Source organism: Phyllobates terribilis, unplaced genomic scaffold (assembly GCF_046119375.1).
Source record: "Phyllobates terribilis strain yellow unplaced genomic scaffold, ASM4611937v1 Scaffold_5__5_contigs__length_657084704, whole genome shotgun sequence".
Lineage (NCBI taxonomy): Eukaryota > Metazoa > Chordata > Amphibia > Anura > Dendrobatidae > Phyllobates > Phyllobates terribilis.
In genome coordinates this window covers 442601283-442622161 of record NW_027362765.1, presented here as the reverse complement: position 1 = coordinate 442622161, position 20879 = coordinate 442601283, and the positions used below count along the sequence as shown (strand labels likewise).

Sequence of the window (20879 nt, the reverse complement as noted above, 5' to 3'; positions counted from 1 at the left end):
CTTGACTTTTTGCACTCACTCATTGCTTTCTATGGGTGAAAAAATGCTGAAAGAAGTGAAATGACGCATTTTGCAAAAGCGCCGCAGTTTGCCAAATCAGTCAGGGAAAAAAACAATGTGTGTGCATGAGATTTCTAAAATCTCAGACTTTGCTGGTACTGTAAAACGCAGCTTTGCATAAGATAACGCTGCAAAAAATGTAATGTGTTAACATAGCCTTAAAGTCAGACCCTCCTAATTCATTAAGAGGCACACGGCTCTTAATGAATCTGGCGTGTCTGACGAGAGGTCTGCACCCTCGTGAACCACATCAGACACTAGAGAAAGATTTCTGGCATAGGGGATGCCACAGCACATCATGAATCCTTCGCCTATTTTGAAGGAGCTGGGAGAAACTAACATGAAAACGTCAAGACGCAAAAATTTTTGCTAGACTCTGAGTTGCACAAAAGATTTTGATCTAGGAAACCTTTGCTGGAAAAGATGGGACCAGAGACTGTCGATGACAGCTCAGTTCTAATCATGGGGCGTAGACTACAAATATCCGTCCCAGCTGTCTGCTGAACACTTACATGGTTGGATATTAAACGTAGTCACTAGGGCACATTTTCTATTTGTCCCTTGCAATTTGGATTTCCCCATCCCTGTATTTTCTATATTTTCTTTCCTTTTGTATATTTTAACAGACCTGCTGTGCCCCTGGCCGGGTTATTCGAAAACGGATTCTCTGAAGCAATATTTTCTCGTGTTCCAAAATTTCAGATTGCTCATGTCATTAAGGTAAGAGACCTTTACACATTGCAGATTGTGTACAGAACAAAATGTCTGCATCTTAAAGACTTGTGAGAGCACAGATCTCGTGTCCATAACCTTCATTTTATTACAATTTAAAAGAGCAAAATGCTAAAATGCCATATTGCACAACATTACAATATCTAGTGGTCCGCAGTAAGGTTGTGGTTGTATTTTTAAATCAAAAGTGATCATAGAGAGGAAAGTTTAAAGAAAAAATCTAAACTAAATGGTGTTATCTCACAGCAGAGGCATTACCAGCAACCAGATTTTTCTTTGCCATTTTATCATCAGGCTCATAAGTGTTTAGCCACAAGAATAAAATAAGTTAGTGGAATATTTCCAGGTAATCGATCAAAATTGTAAGGGAAATAGATGGGACAAAGCAAGTGTAGATTTATCTGATGTGTTCTCTTTTACAGTTTTTAGGTTTTTGCTCTGCCATCTGCACAGAAAGCTTCTGCGACCTGGAAATCCTTGCACTAATAGTTTTGCTTTTAAAATTGCACTTGGAAAAGGACTTAAAGGACTTTCCTGCAATGGACTTGCACTGTCTTATCGAAACTCTGCTTCAAAATATAAAGTCCTGGGACACTGTCGTAAGTAAACCTGAAAGATGAGAATTTGAAATACTGCACTGCTTTTTCTTTTTTTAATGAATTTACTAATATATATATATATATATATATATCTTTTTATTTTCTTAAAAGATGCCAGAAATGTTTTATGCTATAAGTGAACTTTCCACTCACCATCACAACTACATCAAGCTGTTGCAGCTCATTCCAACTTCAGGGAATCGTGGAAGGTATTCAATCACCTCTTTAAAATACATTTTTACATTGTTAAGTTTTGCATTACCTATTGTTACCTCCCTTTTCAAATAAGCAAAACATTGACTCCAGCATAAAAGCAACATTTTTAAGAGTTTCGCAAAAATGTGCCACTTCTAATGTGTGTGATGAATTTCCCCCTTTGTCGCACAGCTTTTGTAATTACTGCAGAAGACGTTTCATTTTGGCCTTAAAAACCTCTATATCTAACCTTAGGTTGCTTTCATAGTCAGTCGCACTACGGTTGAAAACCTTCTTGTTGTCTGATGTTTAAATGGAATATAAATTAAATATATGAATTGTAATTGGTATTGTGTTGTTCCTTTATACCTTTCTTTTGTGGTTGAAAATCTCAACAGCCCTGCGCCACCGCTGTCTTTGCACTGTTTCCTCGCACAATCACTTTATCTTGCTGCTGTTTCACCTGTAATATCGCAGAACCATTTTGATCGGCCTTGTTGTATTACAGGTGCAACGTATTCTCTTTATTCTTGCAGGGAAGAGCTATCACCCGATGCATACTACCCAGACCGCAGCACAAATCTGAGCCCAATTGCATGATTGCAGCCAGGTATATTTTTCTCTAAAATGCTCCTGGGTTTCAGAGGGAATAGTTAGAAGATCTGGCTGGGGACCATAGCTGGAGACCAGATTAGAGCAGCGCCCCACATGACTGGAGCTTATAACTATTTGTCTGAATTGCCAGAGTGTGTCAGAGAAAGATGTACTGCACCTGGCTGCAATCCTGCAGCCAGGCTCTGATTCATGCTGCTTGTGGTATAGGCAGCATGAATCAGGTGACCAGGTGCCCTTTAAGCGTATAGTCATATTGTTTTTTTGTTACGGCAATCCATGTCCAGTTTTTTTGGTTTTTTTTGTTCACCTTTCCCCATCAAGCAGAAGATGCTTCAGGAACCACTTCTTTTTTCTTTTTTTTTTCTCTCTTCAGTTTAGTAAACCTGAAGTTTTGGTAAAAAAAAACACTTTTTCTCTGCTGCAGATCTAGTAGTTCTCTGAATGCTGAGCTCTGTATAACCCGACCCACCACTGACAGCTTTCTGCCTATGCACAGTGTATACAGAAAGCTGCCAATCAGTGATGGGGGTGGGGTTACATATAGTATTTGAAAATGGAAGACTACCTTGCAGCAGCTTTAGTAGACTTCTACTGATAGGATCACTGTTTTTTCAGCAGGAGATTATCAAAACGACACCAAGTGGTTCAGTAAGTGACACATCACGGGACTCGGGGTCTCTGTCTCTACATGATGCTTCTTTCAGATTAGAAGGCAAAAACCTGCTGATAGATTCCCTTCAAACAATGAAGACATTCCAAGCATTTTTTTTTTAACGCAAAATTGCTGATAAAATTCTTAAAAAGATGCCCGGGCATCTTTTTACCTTTCCCATTGACCTCTATTGTAAAGGACGGAGCGTTTTTCTATCAGAAAACACCAGAAGAATGGACGTGTTACTTTTTTTAAACACTTGGTGTCTTTGAAAAATGATCAAGATCCTGAACATGAGCAGCAAGTTGTTTTCCTCCACAAATTGATAAACAATTCTTTTGATTGTTTTGAGAGAACTTTTTCTGCCATTTCTGTGAGAATACCCCATGTGATACAGTGAGAAGAGCGCAGCCGCAGCACGGGGCTGTTGTGGTTTTCAGCATGGCCTTTGCATGTGAACGCGGCCATAGGCTCCAGTGATAATGTGGAACATGGTTTGATATTTTATATACAACCTGTTATCTTAGTCAGTGCTACATTTAATTTTGACACATTTTAACTCTGGTTGCAAGTTATCGTCAGATCTCTGTTTTTCTTTTTCTTTTTCCACGCAGGCAACTGCGAAAGCACCTCAGCCTAATTTTCCTATCCAATATACTGTATGGAAACTGCACATCTGTTCCACTAGACTATGATTCTCAGGTAGGTGGGCACTTTTCTGTGGGTTACGGTTTTAGGACAGCTACCATCTTTTTTTTTTTTTTCTTTTTTTTTTTTAAAGTATCATGTCTTCTGTGATGGGTTTGATGGATCTTTTTGTAAAATACACCCTGGCTTGAGTAAATAATCCTTTTTGTTATGCCGGGTACACCACACAGACTATAGCATTCTTCTATATTGCTGACACAGCAGCCTGATGACTGAGACTAGCTCCTGTATGAACTGTGACCTAGGAGTACGTTCCCGCGTATGTAATTTCCTCCAATTTCTCATTGAAAATCCACCGCAATGTACCATATGTCACTTATGGTTTTGTGGTGGACTTGACAGCATGTAGCCTCAATGTGGTAGTCTCACCTTAGATGTTTTACATGAACCTAAGTAAGAATTATTACATGTAACCCGCTTTGCTATATGTTTTCTTAAAAGATGCTCCTCCTATGCCGATTAATGTCTGAAATGAGACCGTCTTCATTGGCTAAGAAGATGGAAACTGATCCTGAAAATGTATCCAAGACTTCAGTTGAACTGGATCAAGAGGTACTAAATAAGCTGCAAAAGCCATAATTCTCCTTTAGTGACTTTAATGTGCGCAATTGTCTCTTGCTGAAGCAAGTTAATTTATTTTATTTTCTAATTTAAATAAAAGTTATATATTTATTTTAAGACAAAAACAGAGTTAGTACTAAAGGAAAAAAAAAATCCTAAAGCTTCAAGCTCTGGTTTTATGTGATTTTTCCTATGAAATGTTTTATTTTCCAGGCATATTATCTGACCTTCAGCCTTTTAAATCTTGTAAATGATGCAAGTTCGTCAGATGAGCCGCCTTTCATACAGAGGGTAAGCATAATACACAATCTAGAACAGATGGCGCCTTAAAGGAAACCTGTCATTTGATTCATGCTACCCAAACCGCATGAATCTATAACCGCAGCATGGATCAGATCCTGGCTTCACTATTGCAGCCAGGTAATGACAGAGCATTTCAGAGAAAACCTAGTTAGAAGAGCCAGCCGGCATGACCCCTGGCCAGCTAGTCCCCGCACCACTCTGGTTGATTGACAGGTATTTATGTTTATACATAGGGAGAGACATGCCAATCAACTAGAACAATGAAAGGCATAACCGTCTTGTTTATTCCTATAGTCGCTGGTTCTACAAACTACTTTCTCTAAAACACTGCAGCATTTCAGAGTAAAACATAACTGGCTGCAACCATGCAGCGAGGTTCTGATTCATGCTGCCCATGGTTTGCCCAAAACCTAAGATATAAAAGTGAGCAATTTCCCTGCAGTAAGTAAATAAATGGCAATAGTGCATGAAAATAACACTTGATTAACATAATTTTGCTTAAAAAAAAATGTAAGAGCCATTCCACTACGTCACTGTGATCCGATTTGGGACTTTCTCTTAACCTCTAGTATTAATCGCTTCCCAACCGCCCACTGTATGTAAACGCCGGCGCTGTTTGGGCTCTGTGCAGCGCCGACGTTTATAAACGGTCGGTGGTCCCGCAGCGCTCAGGACTAAATGCGCTCAGGATAAAATGCGATCAAAAAGCAAAATGGAAATAAAAATAGTACCGCTGAAAACGTAATCTTGTCCCGCAAAAAAAAAAGCCGCCATACAGCTCCATCAGCCGAAAAATAAGTTATACCTCTCAGAATAAAGCGATGCAAAAAAATTATTTTTTCTATAAAATTGTTTTATTGTGTAGAAGTGCCAAAACATAAAAAAAATATATACTATAAGTGTAGTATCGCTGTAAACGTACTGACCCGAAGAATAACGCTGCCTTATCACTTTTACCACACGCAAAAATGTCACGTACCCAAAAATGGTACCAATAAAAATGTCAACTCGTCCCGCAAAAAACAAGCCGTCACATGACTGTCGGCCGAAATATGGATAAATTATAGCTCAAAATATGGCGATGCAAAAACTAGATTTTGCAAAAAAAAAGCGTCTTAGTGTGTGACAGCTGTCAGTCATAAAACCCCATATAAATCTGGTATCTCTGTAATCGCACCGACCCGAAGAATAAAGTAATCTCATCACTTATACCGCACGAGGAACAGCGTAAAAAATAAATAAAACCAATTCTTCACCTGCTACTGATTTGTTTATTATGTCTCCCAAAGATCGCAGTAAGGCTCTGCTCAGATTTATCCTGCGCTCTCTGCTGAGCACTTACACCCGGGTTTCCGCGTAAATCTCTGAAATACGTGATTCAGACGGAACCGATGATGGAAGATTCCCTGTAATGAGGCAGATATAGGCCACTGTGGATGCCATCTGGCCTGTGATGCCACGGTGTCAGGTTTTTTAGGCGGGCATAAAAGTGCGGTTGGCCACTTCTGAAAAAAAGGACACCGCTAAACAGATGCCAGACGGAGTCCAGAGTAACTCTGCGGCCTCATTACAGTGAATGGATCCCGCAGGGGTTTCATCTGAATTACATCACTTGGAAATTTAGATGGAAACCCTGATGTAAGTGCTCAGCCTAGAGCGCCAGATAAACAATATGTAAAATGTTCCCAATAAAAGATTCAACTCAAGCTAGTCCCCACTCAGGTCCGTAATCTGTTAAAAATATAAGGGACTTCCTAGTTACTGGTAGCAGAAAGGCTCTGGAAAAGCTAAATGGCCCTTGCCCCCCAAAAGAAATTCAGAAGATTTTGTGCTCCCAAATCCAAATGGCTATTCTACAATAATTTGTTCTCCAATTGTCAAATAGCGCTCCGTCCCCCCCAGATCTCGCAGTATGGCTGAGCGGTACGATACAGCCACATATGGGGTATTGACACTTTTAGAAGAAATTGTGTGACACATTTCGGCACCATTTTTACCCATTGCCCTGTGAAAATGTAAAATCTGAGGGTAAAACATTTTTTTGTGGTAAAAATATAATTATTTTTTCTTCACTGCCCAATGGTATAAATTTACAAATTAAAAAATACTCACTACTTCCCTAGATGAATTCCTTGAGAGGTGTAGTTTACAAAATGGGGTCACTTGTGGGGGTTTCTGCTGTTTCGGCATGTCAGCAACTCTTCAAATGTGACATGGCGTCCGCAACCTATCCCAGCCAACATAGCGCTCCTTTCTCTTCCGAACCCTGCCGTACACCAAAGCAGTGGTTTTCTCCCACATATGGGGTATCGGCGTACTCAGGAGAAATTGCGCAACAAATTTCATGGTGCAATTTATCCTGTTACCCTTATGATAATGCAAAATTAGGGGATGAAAAACATTTTTTGTGGGAAAAATGTGAAAATTTTATTTTTATGCCTCAATATTATAAACTTCTGTGAAGCACCAGGTGGTGCAAGGTGCTCACGACACATCTAGATAAGTTCCCTAAGGGGTCTAGTTTCCAAAATGGTGTCACTTGTTGGGGGTTTCCACTGTTTAGGCACATTAGGGGCTCTCCAAACGCAACATGGCGTCCGCTAATTATTCAAACAAATTTTACATTCAAAAAGTCTAATGGCGCTCCTTCCCTTCCGAACCCTGCAGTGTGCCCAAACAGTGGTTTTCCCTCACATATGGGGTATCTGCGTGCTCATGAGAAACTGCACTACAAATTGTGTATTCCATTTTTTCCTGTTACCCCTGTGAAAATAAAAAAAATTGGGTCTAAAGTAACCTTTTTGTGAAAAAAAGTTAAATGTTCATTGTTTTCTTCCACATTCCAAAAATTCCCGTGAAACACCTGAAGGGTTAATAAACTTCTTGAATGTGGTTTTGAGCACCTTGAGGGGTGCAGTTTTTAGAATGGTGTCACTTTTGGGTATTTTCTGTCATAAAGGCCCCTCAAAGTCACTTCAAATAAGATGTGTTCCCTAAAAAAAAAATGTTTTTGTAAATTTTGTTGGAAAAATGAGAAATCGCTGGTCAACTTTTAACCCTTAGAACTTCCTAACAAAAAAAAAATTTTGGTTCCAAAATTGTGCTGATGTAAAGTAGACATGTGGGAAATTTTATTTATTAACTATTTTGTGTGACATATCTCTCTGATTTAAGGGCATGAAAATTCAAACTTTGAAAATTGCTAAATTTTCAAAATTTTCGCCAAATTTCCGATTTTTTCACAAACGCAAGTGATATCGAAGAAATTTTACCACTATCATGAAGTACAATATGTCACTAAAAAAACATTCTCCGAATCAGGGGAATCCGTTGAAGCGTTCCAGAGTAATTACTTCATAAAGTGACAGTGGTCAGAATTGAAAAAATTGGCCCGGTCACGAAGGTGAAAACAGGCTCTCGCACGAAGTGGTTTAAACCTTACCATATGTCAAATGACGTAAATGTGAATAAGGGCCGAGTAGGACCGAGACCTTATTCACATTTACGTCATTTGGCATATAGTAAGGTTTCAATACTGGAGGTTAGGACCGTCCCAAAAAGGGTCACCTTGATGTGGTGGGATGGCTTTTATGTTTTTTTTCCAAAATTATGTTCCCCAAGTACCCCATGTTAGTTTCATGCACTATTACGATTATTTACTGCAGGATATTTGCTTACTATGGTTTTTATCTTAAGTTTTGACTGTTTAATGGCCAGTGTGAACATGCGCCTACACGTTGCATGTATACCAACTTATATTCCAGTTCATTTCTTTAGATTTTTGTCCATGGTTTGGACACCATGAATTAAATGACAGGTTTCCTTAAATAGGATAAGTTTCAGACTGTAAAATAAAGGAATGATTTATAAATCTTAATGCATAAATCATGGTATCTTCTCTTTTTTTTATTTTTAGAAATATATACTAAAACTATGCACTGAACTAGAAAAGCACATAAAGAGTGATATACGGGAGGATGCAAGATACTTTTACAGAACAAAGGTGGTAATGTCTATATCCAAAAAGTTGAAATGTAGTATTTTATACTTGTGCCAATCCATGTGCTTGTCTCATTTTTAAAGGAATAATAAACCTAGAAATGAACGATTTAAGTTAAAGATGATCCCTATGCAGATTGTTTAATGTAAACTAGTCTTATGCACAGGATAGGTGATAACTTGTTAATCAGTGCGGATCCGACCTCAGAAACACGCACTGATCGTCACAATGGGGAACTTCAATCCCCGTTAGAATGAAAGGGCAATGCGCATGCTTGGCTGTCGCTCCATTAATTCCTTATGGGCTTTCTCTGGCTACTCCATTAAGAATGAATTTAGTGGCGGTCAAGTGTCCGTCTTCTGCTTTATTTTGTAATGGGAATTTAAATCCCCTCCTCGTATATAGGGGATAACTTGTTTTCACTGGCCAAGCCCTTTAATCTTCTGATGATCATTTTCGTCGTTAGCTGGATAACAACTTGGGGTGGAGCTTACCCTGAAGCAAAATGGCTTAAATGGATTGTCCAGGCGTATAAGATATTGATGACCTATCGCAGGGAGGGGTTCAGATATTATCAGCTCTGGCTGCAGAACGGAGCCAGAACAGCGCACAGCACCATCCACTGCATAGTGGCCGTTCTCAGGTACTACAGCTCAGCGCTTATTGCAATCAATAAAAGCCAGGATGCAGTGCCTGAGAATGGCCACTACACGGTGTACGGCACTGTGCTGTTCTGGCTTCTTTCACTGTTTTAGGCCAGTGCTGATAACAGATGATCATTGGGGGAGAGTGGGGAGTCAAGTGTCGGTCCCCCACTGATCTGACATTTATCTTAAAGGGGTATTCCCATCTCCAAGATCCTATCCCAGTATGTAGTAGGTATAATAATAATATTTGCAAATACCTCCAATTAGAAATGTAGTATAGTAATTTTGATTCGCTATGTCACTTACCTCGTGCAGGCATTGCAGGACCTTAGGTATCCACAGTTACGACCACTAGCAGCTAGCTAACTGTTACTTTATCAGTGGTCGTAACCATGGATACATAAGGTCCTGTATTGCCTGCACATGAGGAAAGAGACATAGCGAATCAGAAATACTATACTACATTTCTAATTGGAGGTAATTGCTAAAATTATTATTATTATTACACCTACTACATATTGGGAGAGGATCTTGGAGCTGGGAATACCCCTTTAAGGATTGATTTTAAATATCAACTTGGATAACCTCTTCAACATATTTTTATCCTTCTGCAGATGAGGGGGAATGCAATCTTGCTGTAGCTCCCCATTGTCGTACAGGCCCATTTATGACAGGATATGGCAGATCTCCTGGGGAAACATAGAGGAGGTTTTGTTGTATATTTCTCAGTTTTAATTGTGATCCGAAAAACAAAAATAGAATCAAAGAAAGGAGATTAAGGAATGGTTGGGATATTTTTTAAAACATTGTTGCGCTTCCATTATTGCACACTTTTGTGTCCTTTCTCTCATCACAGTAACTTTTTTTTTTTATTTAATCTGTCTTAGGTGAAAGATTTAGTTGCCAGAATACATGGCAGATGGCAGGAACAGCTGCTTTATTCTCGGCCAAATCAGGTAAATTAGTCACTTTTTGTATTAATGTCTTAACACCTATGTTAACAGTGGGGATAAAGGATTAACGCAGCATTAACCTCTCTTGTCGTGTGTGTGTTGAGGTGACCCATTACAATAATACTATTACATTTTCATGTTGTCCAGCTCGTGCACAGTAGAGGTCTGTGTTGCTGTCATTTTGCTTCTATTTTGTGTGCACCAATACTCCTGCACGTTGGCAGAAGCAATGAGTTTACAGGAATGTCTCTTACTATGAAACATACAACTACTGCTCATGTTCTGGGCAGGGGATTTAGGAATCTCATACAGCCACTGTTACTTGGGTCAGATGAACCATCTAGGATATGACGTTATATAGGTCAGAAGTGAAGCTTGACCGAGGGGTCACTGGTTAAAGGGGATACAACACCAGGAGATATCTGAAGCTCTGCAGACTTTATTGTAGAGTTAAATAAGAATGTTTACATCATATGTTTAATGTAATATATTTAAAAGAAAGTAGCCCATCTCTTTAAGTCAAAGCTTTATTTTAATTTTCAATATAGATCATGCATGTGCTATATTTCCAATATTCATTCGTTTTTATTCTTTAATCCAGGGAAAGCTTCATGATTACTGGGAGCCAAAGTGTGACAACTCAAGCCCCAAAAGCTCAGAAGAAAGTATCAGCGATTCTCAGGATTTTCCTTACGACGACAACTAATGTCCCCTTATCCCCCCACAACCACTAAACGGCTCTACCTTCTGCTTCACTGTAGACGATAGATAAAAGATATGCCATTTTCTGCTTCACCTGCTTTTACTTTGAAGTTACAATTCAGACATTTTGGATATAATTATTATTACATATCGTGGTAAATATGTGATTCACCAAAGAATGTAAGTAAAATAGTGCCAGTTTTTGGTAATTTTATAACTTGTATATATGAAATAAGGTAAATGTACATTAGGACTTAATAAGCTTTTCACAATATTGGTTAACTAATCCATGCCTAATAGAAAAGCATTATTTGGGGCATAAACTTGCACTTTAAAAACCACAGCCTATACTGTTAACCAAACTGATGTCTTTTTGTTGTCTCTTGTAATATTTGGTAGATCCTGGAGGCAGAATGTTTTTGTCAAAAAAAAAAACTTGTTTTCTTTTTTATTGAACAAATGGAATTGTAAAAAAAAGTGGCCCTCTGTAGTGAGAGATTTACTTGTATCCTTCACCATATAAGACCTGGCTACAGAACTAAACTCTCCCCAACAGCTTTTAAAGGGGTTGTTCAGGATAAACTTTTTGACCCCAAAGGCTGCAGACATAGAAAATAAGAAACTGAGCAGTGATGTAGCCTTCCCTGTTCCATTGATGCCTCTCTGCCGCTGTCTCGATCTTTTAACAGGCTGCACCAGGGACCGCGCACATGACTGCTGCAGCCAATCACGGGCCATAGGTGCTCATGTCATCCAAATGTTCATCACCACTGAGCATAATGATTGGCTGCAGTGGTCTGTTGGCAAAGACCGAGGCAGGGAGGGGGAGTAACGGATCAGTATGCTATTTTATAAGTCTGCAAGTCTATAGGCAATTAAAAGTTTAACCAAGACAGCCCCTTTTAAAGTTGTCTCACAATTGTCATTATCAGTCGTGATGACCTGGCAAGCTCAGGCGCTGGGCATAGGTAATAAGTGTCACTTATGGGACAACCGCTGTAAATGTTCATCTCTGCTGCAAGACCTGCACAAAGATACTGATGTTGGAACTCATCAGGGTGTCACGGCTTTAGCAGAAGAACTTCCATTTATCGCAGTGACATACTGTAGATCTCCACTATTTTGGGTAAGAGTGAGAATTCTTAATTCTGTTATCTAAATGTTCAAATTTGTGAGTATTTCTTTTCCATGTCACTATGACTGACCTTTTTAAAATAGGAATATCTGTAGGAGACCCTCAGAAAGCAAAAAAATACTCCTTGGATCTGTAGAGTACAGAAAATATTGGCTGAGAAAAGCCGTGTGCCATGTCTGCGATGATATTACGGATATAGTCATAGACTATCAATGGTCCAGACAGATCATTACAACTCCTTGTGACTCCATAGAACCAGGAAGTATTCTCTACAGTTTTCCTGTTTTGCATTGTAGGGGGTATCACATTCCCCATATAGTAATTATTCTGGAATATCTTTTCTGTGATGATCAACTTCTGGAAATGTATGAGTAGATTGACAACTTGGTGGCTAAATTTCACTTATTCTGTTGTGCCGGAACACGCTCTGCCACTTACGGCAATGATTTAAAAGGGGATCCAACACCAATCTGCTGTTGTTCTCGCCAATTTCAAAGTATAGCACCTGCTGCCAAGAATTGCACATTATCACCTATTCTCTTAAAGCACCATTCCGGAGTTCTTTTTTTTTTTTTTTTTTTTTTTTTTTTAATTCCACTCCTGGAGTGGTATTACTAAGATCTGTTCCCTCCCTGTAGTAAAATAATACTTACCTTCTTCTGCCATTTCTGGCATCGCTCCGGTCCCCCTACACCATCTTGTGACGCTCCTGAGTGACCGATAGTCAGAGCGAACAGTCACAAGCTCTCAGTGTAATTCTGAGATCCTCTGGGTCTCATGGACTTACATGGTGAAGTGACCTCCGGCCCACCCAGAAATCACTGGAGTGATCCAACAAGTCACAATTAGTAGAAGGGGACCTGAGAGGTCCCGGGAAGAGCAGAAGACGGTGACAGTAAGTATTTTTCTCCAGGCAGAGAATATACATTAGTGATTTCCAGGAGCCATAACAGAGGAGCCTCCAAAATGCAGCCCAAAGAAAAATAAACCAGAATTGTTTTTTTTTCATGGGTAATATGAGTATTCAGTAGCATAGACATCTCTCCTAACATTTCCAATTTTATAAAGGTTTGTAATAGTGACAACATCTTTTGTTTGGGTTTAAAAAAAAAAAAAACAGTCCTGTTAGTAGAAAAAAAGACCTGTAAATTAAGCTGTTAATGCATTTTCATTGCTAAACTACCTTGTGTTTTTTTTTTGTATATGTAGAAGAATATTTGGTTTCTATGAAATTTGCTCTGTTATACCTCATTTTTTATGTTGACTATTTATAAAATAAAAACTCAATCCTGTTCCTTGTTTTCTGTTCACAAAAGGAAGAAGCTTGTTCATTTGATAAGGTTATATTAGTACAAGCTAATGTATTATGTGTGGGGGATGTGTGTGTGTGTGTGGCCACTACTAAGCAATCCCTGCTTCATTAGTTCAGGACCTCCTAGAAAATAAAAGCAATGTATATTAACTTCCTGCAGAGACGCTGTTCCCAGCGGGTGATATTGTTGTCACTTGATGGCTACTGCAGCCAATCAGCGGTCTCTAATCGGCTACAGCCTTTACTATTTTGTCAGAGCTGCCACTGATTAGCTGCAGCGGTAATGACACCATGTCACCCTACCCACCAGGAACAGCAGCGTGACGTCAGAACGGTGCCACTGCAGGAGATGACTGTATATTGTCATTATTTTCTAGAGGGATTGAATTAATTGAGCAGTGGTTGTCTAGTAGTGGACTATGCTTTAATAGCAGTCAATGTAAGGTCTTTGTGTATTGCTGTGTAATAAGACATGGACTTGTGAGATGTGGATATCATCTTACTGCTTCTCACAGCATTCATGCAGCCTCGTGTAGAATAGTGTTTCCCAAACTCCAGTCTTCGCGGCCCCCAACAGATCATGCCTTCAGAATTTCCTTAGTATTGCACAGGTGAGAGAAAACCTGTAGCAGTTTCTGCTGCATTCATAATAATTCCATCCCCTGTACAATACTAAGGAAACCCTGAAAACATGATCTTTTGGGGGCCATGAGGACTGGAGTTTGGGAAAACACTAATGTAGAATATGCTGTTGAGTTCTTGGCACTTGATCAAAAAGATTTATCAGGTACAAAGAAAAGACTGACTGAATTACATTTAATAATTTCCATAGTTTTCGGACTGTAAGACACAATGAAATTAATATAAACCTTGCTCTTATCACAGTTGATTGACCGAGCGTGCTCATATATCATGTTATCTGACTATCTTGGGTGTGCTCGAGTAATATGTTAAAGTCCCTGTGGCTACATGACTCGTGGCTGTTAGACAGATACTAGATATGCGGGGATTGTCTATTTGTTAGGCAATCCCCGCGTGTGTTGTGGCTGTCTAAAAGCGGCAAAACATGCAGCTGTGGGAACTCGAGCATATTACTCAAGCACGCCCGAGATACTCTGACAACACCATATCCGAGCACGCTCGTGTGACGAGGTGTGGGACAGCAGGAAGGGACACCAGGCCGATTATCAATCCAACGAGATTTATTGAGGCAGGGAACATAGAACATCAAATATCCATATTGTTCCTTAGAGTCCACAATGAGTCCACACCAAAAAGGGGAACAGTTCCGGGGGCGCCACCCGGTAATGCAACAAGTCTCAGACTAAGTCCTCAGATCCAGCAATGTGGCAAAACATCACGATCCCAAGTGGCAACTGATCTCCAATAGTCAACGGATCTCCAATAGTCCATACACGGAACAAGGATCTGGCCTCAGCAACAGATCCTAGCCTTTCCCACAGCACAGCATCAACTAACTGAAAAACATGTTGCTTATTAGGCTGTGTGCCCACAATGCGCTTTTTAAGCGTTTCAGCAGCGGCAGAAACGCTTGGTAGAAGGTCTGCCTTGTTCCCCAATGATAATCCGCATGTGCTGTGCACATGCTGCAGAAATTTCCGCTGCGGATTATCATTGTGGTAAAAAACGCAGCACTACTAATTATTTTGCGGAAGCGTTGCGTTTTCGCCGCCATTGACTTGCATTGGAACGCATGGAATTTGCATCACTGCATCTGTAGATGCGCATTCCATGCGTTCCAATGTGCAGATGGTACCCGGGTATGGAGGACAGGAGACTCTCCTCTGGACCCGGGTACCATAGAACCTGTAAAAAAAGAATAAAATAAAAAATACAGTTATATGAAAAAGTTTGGGCACCCCTATTAATCTTAAGCTTAATGTTTTCTTAAAATTGGTGTTTTTGCAACAGCTATTTCAGTTTGATATATGTAATAACTGTTGGACACAGTAATGTTTCTGCCTTGAAATGAGGTTTATTGTACTAACAGAAAATGTGCAATCTGCATTCAAACAAAATTTGACAGGTGCATAAGTATGGGCACCCTTATCATTTTCTTGTTTTAAATACTCCTACCTACTTTTTACTGACTCACTAAAGCACTTTTTTTGGTTTTGTAACCTCATTGAGCTTTGAACTTCATAGCCAGGTGTATGCAATCATGAGAAAAGCTACTTAAAGTGGCCACTTGCAAGTTGTTCTCCTGTTTGAATCTCCTCTGAAGAGTGGCATCATGGGCTCCTCAAAACAACTGTCAAATGATCTGAAAACAAAGATTATTCAACATAGTTGTTCAGGGGAAGGATACAAAAAGCTGTCTCAGACATTTAACCTGTCAGTTTCCACTGTGAGGAACATAGTAAGGAAATGGAAGAACACAGGGACCGTTCTTGTAAAGGCCAGAAGTGGCAGGCCAAGAAAAACATCAGAAAGGCAGAGAAGAAGAATGGTGAGATCAGTCAAGGACAATCCTCAGACCACCTCCAGAGAGCTGCAGCATCAACTTGCTGCAGATGGTGTCACTGTGCATCGGTCAACTATACAACGCACTTTGCACAAGGAGAAGCTGTATGGGAGAGTGATGCGAAAGAAGCCGTTTCTGCAAGCACGCCACAAACAGAGTTGGCTGAGGTATGCAATAGCACATTTGGAGAAGCCAATTTCTTTTTGGAAGAAGGTCCTGTGGACTGATGAAACCAAGATTGAGTTGTTTGGTCATACAAAAAGGTGTTATGCATGGCGGCAAAAAAACACAGCATTCCAAGAAAAACACTTGCTACCCACAGTAAAATTTGGTGGAGGTTCCATCATGCTTTGGGGCTGTGTGGCCAATGCCGGCACCGGGAATCTTGTTAAAGTTGAGGGACGCATGGATTCCACTCAGTATCAGCAGATTCTTGACAATAATGTTCAAGAATCAGTGATAAAGTTGAAGTTACGCAGGGGATGGATCTTTCAGCAAGACAATGATCCAAAACACCGCTCCAAATCTACTCAGGCATTCATGCAGAGGAACAATTACAATGTTCTGGAATGGCCATCCCAGTCCCCAGACCTGAATACCATTGAACATCTGTGGGATCATTTGAAGAGGGCTGTCCATGCTCGGCGACCATCAAACTTAACTGAACTGGAATTGTTTTGTAAAGAGGAATGGTCAAAAATACCTTCATCCAGGATCCAGGAACTCATTGAAAGCTACAGGAAGCGACTAGAGGCTGTTATTTTTGCAAAAGGAGGATCTACTAAATATTAATGTCACTTTTCTGGTGAGGTGCCCATACTTATGCACCTGTCAAATTTTGTTTGAATGCAGATTGCACATTTTCTGTTAGTACAATAAACCTCATTTCAAGGCAGAAACATTACGGTGTCCAACAGTTATTACATATATCAAACTGAAATAGCTGTTGCAAAAACACCAATTTTTATAAAACATTAAGCTTAAGATTAATAGGGGTGCCCAAACTTTTCCATATAACTGTAAATATTATATTTACCTTCTGATGGCCCGCGGTCTCCTTATCTTCGCTTGCCGGCAGATGGCGGTGGACTGAAGGACCTGCGCTGACGTCATAGTCATGTGACTGCAGGTCCTTCAGTGTAGTGCACCGCGAGCTGCCGGCAAGCCAGGACGGAGCGAATAAAGACTTCGGGGGCCATCGGAAGGCAAGTATAGATTTATTTTTTGGCCTTCTTTGGGGTCACACTATATAAATCCATGCCATTTGTCAAGCACTTTCCAAGTGATGCTAAAATCGCTTGGAAAGCGCTTGTCAACCCGCATGCGGAAATGCATGTCCCTGGCAGGAAAAGCGCATGTACAATCCGCATGCGTTTTTTTCTGCCAGGGAGATGCAGAAATGCTCAGGAAAAAATCTGGAGCATTTCTGCATCGTGGGCACATAGCCTTATTCTCCTTCTCTTGGGATCAGCCCCCAGGTTGGGCAGAGATGCACACACCCCACCCCCCTTAAACATGTACTTCAGGTAACTTGAAGAATTAGGAATCTTCTAGAACTCCAGTCTGTCTGCAGTGTTGTATATTTAAGGGAAGCCCCATGCAGAAAGGAACAAAGAGACACAGGCCCCCACCAGATGCAGGACAGAAAATGCTAATATAGGCCTGAGTCCAGTATGGTCCATGAAAACAGGCAGTGTTGGGGACACTCTGTTACAACCCCTTCCCCTCTCAATTTGTGTACAGACTAGTGACCTCAACAGGTCGCTTGTCAAATACACGTAGACATGGCAGCCAGGACTTGGGTCTCCTCCTGCCTGGACAATCCATCCGCATTTTGGTGCTGTTCTCTTTTGGATATCCTACAGTAAAGTTAAAGGGCTGAAGGTCCGTGCTCCTTTTCGTATCCTTTGACTTAAATGCTGATTCCCGCACCCACAAATCAGCACTGTAGATCAACCACATTATTTCCTAGCACAATATCTGCAGGCAAGCCACTCATCATCCCAACCACACATTGCTTGACCCCAAAGTCCAGTTCTATATTTGCCTTTGGGATATTGCTCCATTGGCCTCCCGCTAATTTAATGGTAATCCCAGGTCCTTGGTGTATTGCCTCCGGCCGAACCACTCTGGGATCAGCTATGGTGAGAAATGCCCTAGAGTCACAAAACCCAAGAACTCTCCGACCATCCAGCATGACCTCTTGTAAATGCTTTCTTTGATTATTAGAGGAACTCGTGGCTGTGGCCCGCACCCCATAAACCACTAATGGTCGAACATGGGTGTCTGAGTCATTAGGCAAGTCAACATGGAGGAGTGACACCTCTTCCTCCATGATATTTGGCTTTAAATAACTTATTGGCCGATTAGGTGTAGGGTTATTCCTCGATTTGACCATGAGGGCAGATATCTTGCAGATGCCCAGGCTGCCCACATCGGTAACAACTGCGCTGTGTCCTACTCCTTCCCATTTGCATTCTGGGGAAGGAGGTAAGGGCAACTGGAGGCTGATATTCCTGTGAAGGGTACATAAGGTGGTTGTTGGGGTTGAGCATGATTCCTGCACTTGGTAGCTGGGCATGTGGCCTGCAGATGCCCGGGATGCCCACAGCCATAACACCTGCGCTCTACTACATTCCCTCCTTGTCGCATTCCAGAGAATGAGGTAGGACTAGCTGGAAGGTGATTCACATGGGTATCAACATGAGATGGTGGTCTAGTTGGATAACTAACCTTGGGGACTGAAGTGTTGGTAGTTTTTTCTCCATCCACCAGCAGCTTTTCCACTGAGGCTTGATGGTGAGAACCTCATCCGCTAAAGCGGCAGCTTATTCTACGGTCGATGGTTTTCTTTCACGCACCCATTCCCTAATCTCTGCGGCGCATTTGACGAAGAACTGTTCTTTTAGGATAACCTGAAGGATGGTCTCCCAAGTTAAGGCACCCTCTCCTTCCAGCCAGCGATGACACGCCTGTTTTGATCCTATGGGCATACATTTTAAAAGAGCCTTCCCTATTGCAGGCTAATGAGCGGAATGGAGTTCTGTAAGTGTCTGGAGTAACCGCATAATGTTCCAAGATGGTCTCTTTAATGTTCCCATATTCACAGTTCCACCGAGAGTCCATAGCTCTATAAGCTTCAGCAGCTACCCCCTCTAAGAACCCAACTAGGTGTCTGACTCGCTCCCTTTCCGGGACTTCCATTAATCGACATTGATGTTCGAAGTCCTGGAAGAAGCCCTCAATGTCGCCTGCAGCCTCATTAAACTGCTTAAAGTCCTTACGGGACACTCTTGGAAATTCCCTCATGGTGGGTGCTGTGGTTACAGTCTGGCTGGAGTTTCTAGCTGCTTCCACCATGCCTCCCTCTTATCTTCTATGATGGCCTCATCTACTGACTTTTTTGGGTATTTACCTCCAGCCCCCGTCTTTCCTCCCCTTGTTGTGGAAATCCTTCCTCGGTGCCATCTTGCAGGCAAGCTTCTTCCAAAGCCTCAATTAATTGCTCCTTGGACAGTCCTTTGTAGCCGACTTCTAATTCGCGGGCCTTTGTGTGTAGGCTCAACATAGTCCAGTTCCTGCATCCTGAGGTTCTGGTTCCAGATGTGGATGGGCCGCTCTCCTCCATTCCTTCTGCTCTGATCCCACGGCTGCCAACCAGTTTGTGACTGGGTGTGTGACAGAGCAGGAAGGGACACCCGGCCGATGATCAATCCAACGAGAATTATTGAGGCAGGGAACATAGAACATCAAATATCCATATTGTTCCTTAGAGTCCACAATGAGTCCACACCAAAAAGGGGAACAGTTCCGGGGGTGCCACCCGGTAATCCAACGCCACCCGGTAATCCAATGCCAAGTCTCAGACTAAGTCCTCAAATCCAGCAATGTGGCAAAACATCACAATCCCACGTGGCAACTGATGTCCAATAGTCTAACGGATCTCCAATAGTCCATACACGGAAGTAGGATCTGGCCTCAGCAACAGATCCTAGCCTTTCACACAGCACAGCATCAACTAACTGAAAAACATGTTGCTTATTATTCTCCTTTTCTTGGGATCAGCCCCCAGGCTAGGGAGAGATGTGCACTCCCCACCCCCCTTAAACATGTACTTCAGGTAAGTGGAAGAATGAGAAATCTTCTAGAACTCCAGTCTGCCTGCAGTGTTGTGTATTTAAGGGAAGCTCCATGCAGAGAGGAACAAAGACACACAGGCCCCCACCAGATGCAGGACGGAAAATGCTAATATAGGCCTGAGTCCAGTATGGTCCATGAAAACAGGCTGTGGGGGGACACTCTGTTACAGCTGGGTCATCACTAGTGATTAGGCCAATTAAGTGTCTCACATATATTTCTTAAGGTGTTATTGACATGAAATTCTCACCAGATGTCTGTAACAACCCATCCAATCCACACAGGCAAAGAAATCAAACCATAAATGTCCATAAATTGTGTAATAATGGGAAATGACACAGGGAAAAGTATTGAGCATCCTTACTGAAATTTAATACTTCATACAAAACCCTTAGTTAGTTATGACAGCTTCAAGATGCCTCCTGTATGGAGAAACTAGTCGCAGACATTGCTCATGTGTGATTTTGGCCAATTCTTCCTCACACACACTCTTCACATCCTGAAGGTCCCGTGGGCTCCTTTTATGAACTCTGAGCTTTAGTTCCTTCCATACATTTTCTCTTGCAGTCAGGTCTGGTGATTGGCTCGGCCATGCTAGCATCTTTATTTTCTTTCTCTGAAACCAATTGAGTTTCCTTGTCTGTGTGTTTGGGATCATTGTCTGCCTGAAATGTCCACCCTTGTTTCATCTCCATACGCTCACTGGTCGCTTGCCGATACCTGAGGAGTGAGTAGTCTGGATTGTGAGCTCACGATTCCTGACGAAATACTGACAGCATGGTGAGATATTGCGTGATCTCCCCGGTGTCGTCCCTGTGGAGTTGTGACATGTTTGTAAACTTCTGGTTTCAACATATCTTTCAGCAAACCTCCTGAGGAATACATTGGGGATGCCCTCTCTAGCCCGCAGTGGTAACCTAGTTGCTTAGAGACAATTTTTTTTTACCTGCATTGTATGTTTTTGACTGACTTCTCCAATTTATTTAGTTTTCAGTACAGTAGTATTTTATACAAAGCCCACACAAGATATCTGGAAATACAGTCTTAACAAGAGTTAAAAAAAACAAAACCATTTTGTTTGCT

General features: G+C 41.3%; 1 protein-coding gene across 2 annotated transcripts in view; it reads left to right on the top strand.

Annotated features, from left to right (window-relative positions):
- The window catches only part of SLF2 (SMC5-SMC6 complex localization factor 2), a 45715-nt gene extending 33263 nt beyond the window's left edge, over positions 1 to 12452 (top strand). For both annotated transcript variants that reach the window (XM_073685304.1, XM_073685305.1), the window contains exons 11-19: positions 687 to 780; positions 1215 to 1391; positions 1503 to 1600; positions 3468 to 3555; positions 4003 to 4113; positions 4336 to 4413; positions 8342 to 8428; positions 9960 to 10028; positions 10627 to 12452. In XM_073685304.1, the coding sequence (XP_073541405.1) occupies positions 687 to 780; positions 1215 to 1391; positions 1503 to 1600; positions 3468 to 3555; positions 4003 to 4113; positions 4336 to 4413; positions 8342 to 8428; positions 9960 to 10028; positions 10627 to 10731 (907 nt within the window). In that variant the 3' untranslated portion in view covers positions 10732 to 12452. The remainder of the gene's footprint in view (positions 1 to 686; positions 781 to 1214; positions 1392 to 1502; positions 1601 to 3467; positions 3556 to 4002; positions 4114 to 4335; positions 4414 to 8341; positions 8429 to 9959; positions 10029 to 10626) is intronic.
- Positions 12453 to 20879: the final 8427 nt, after the last annotated feature.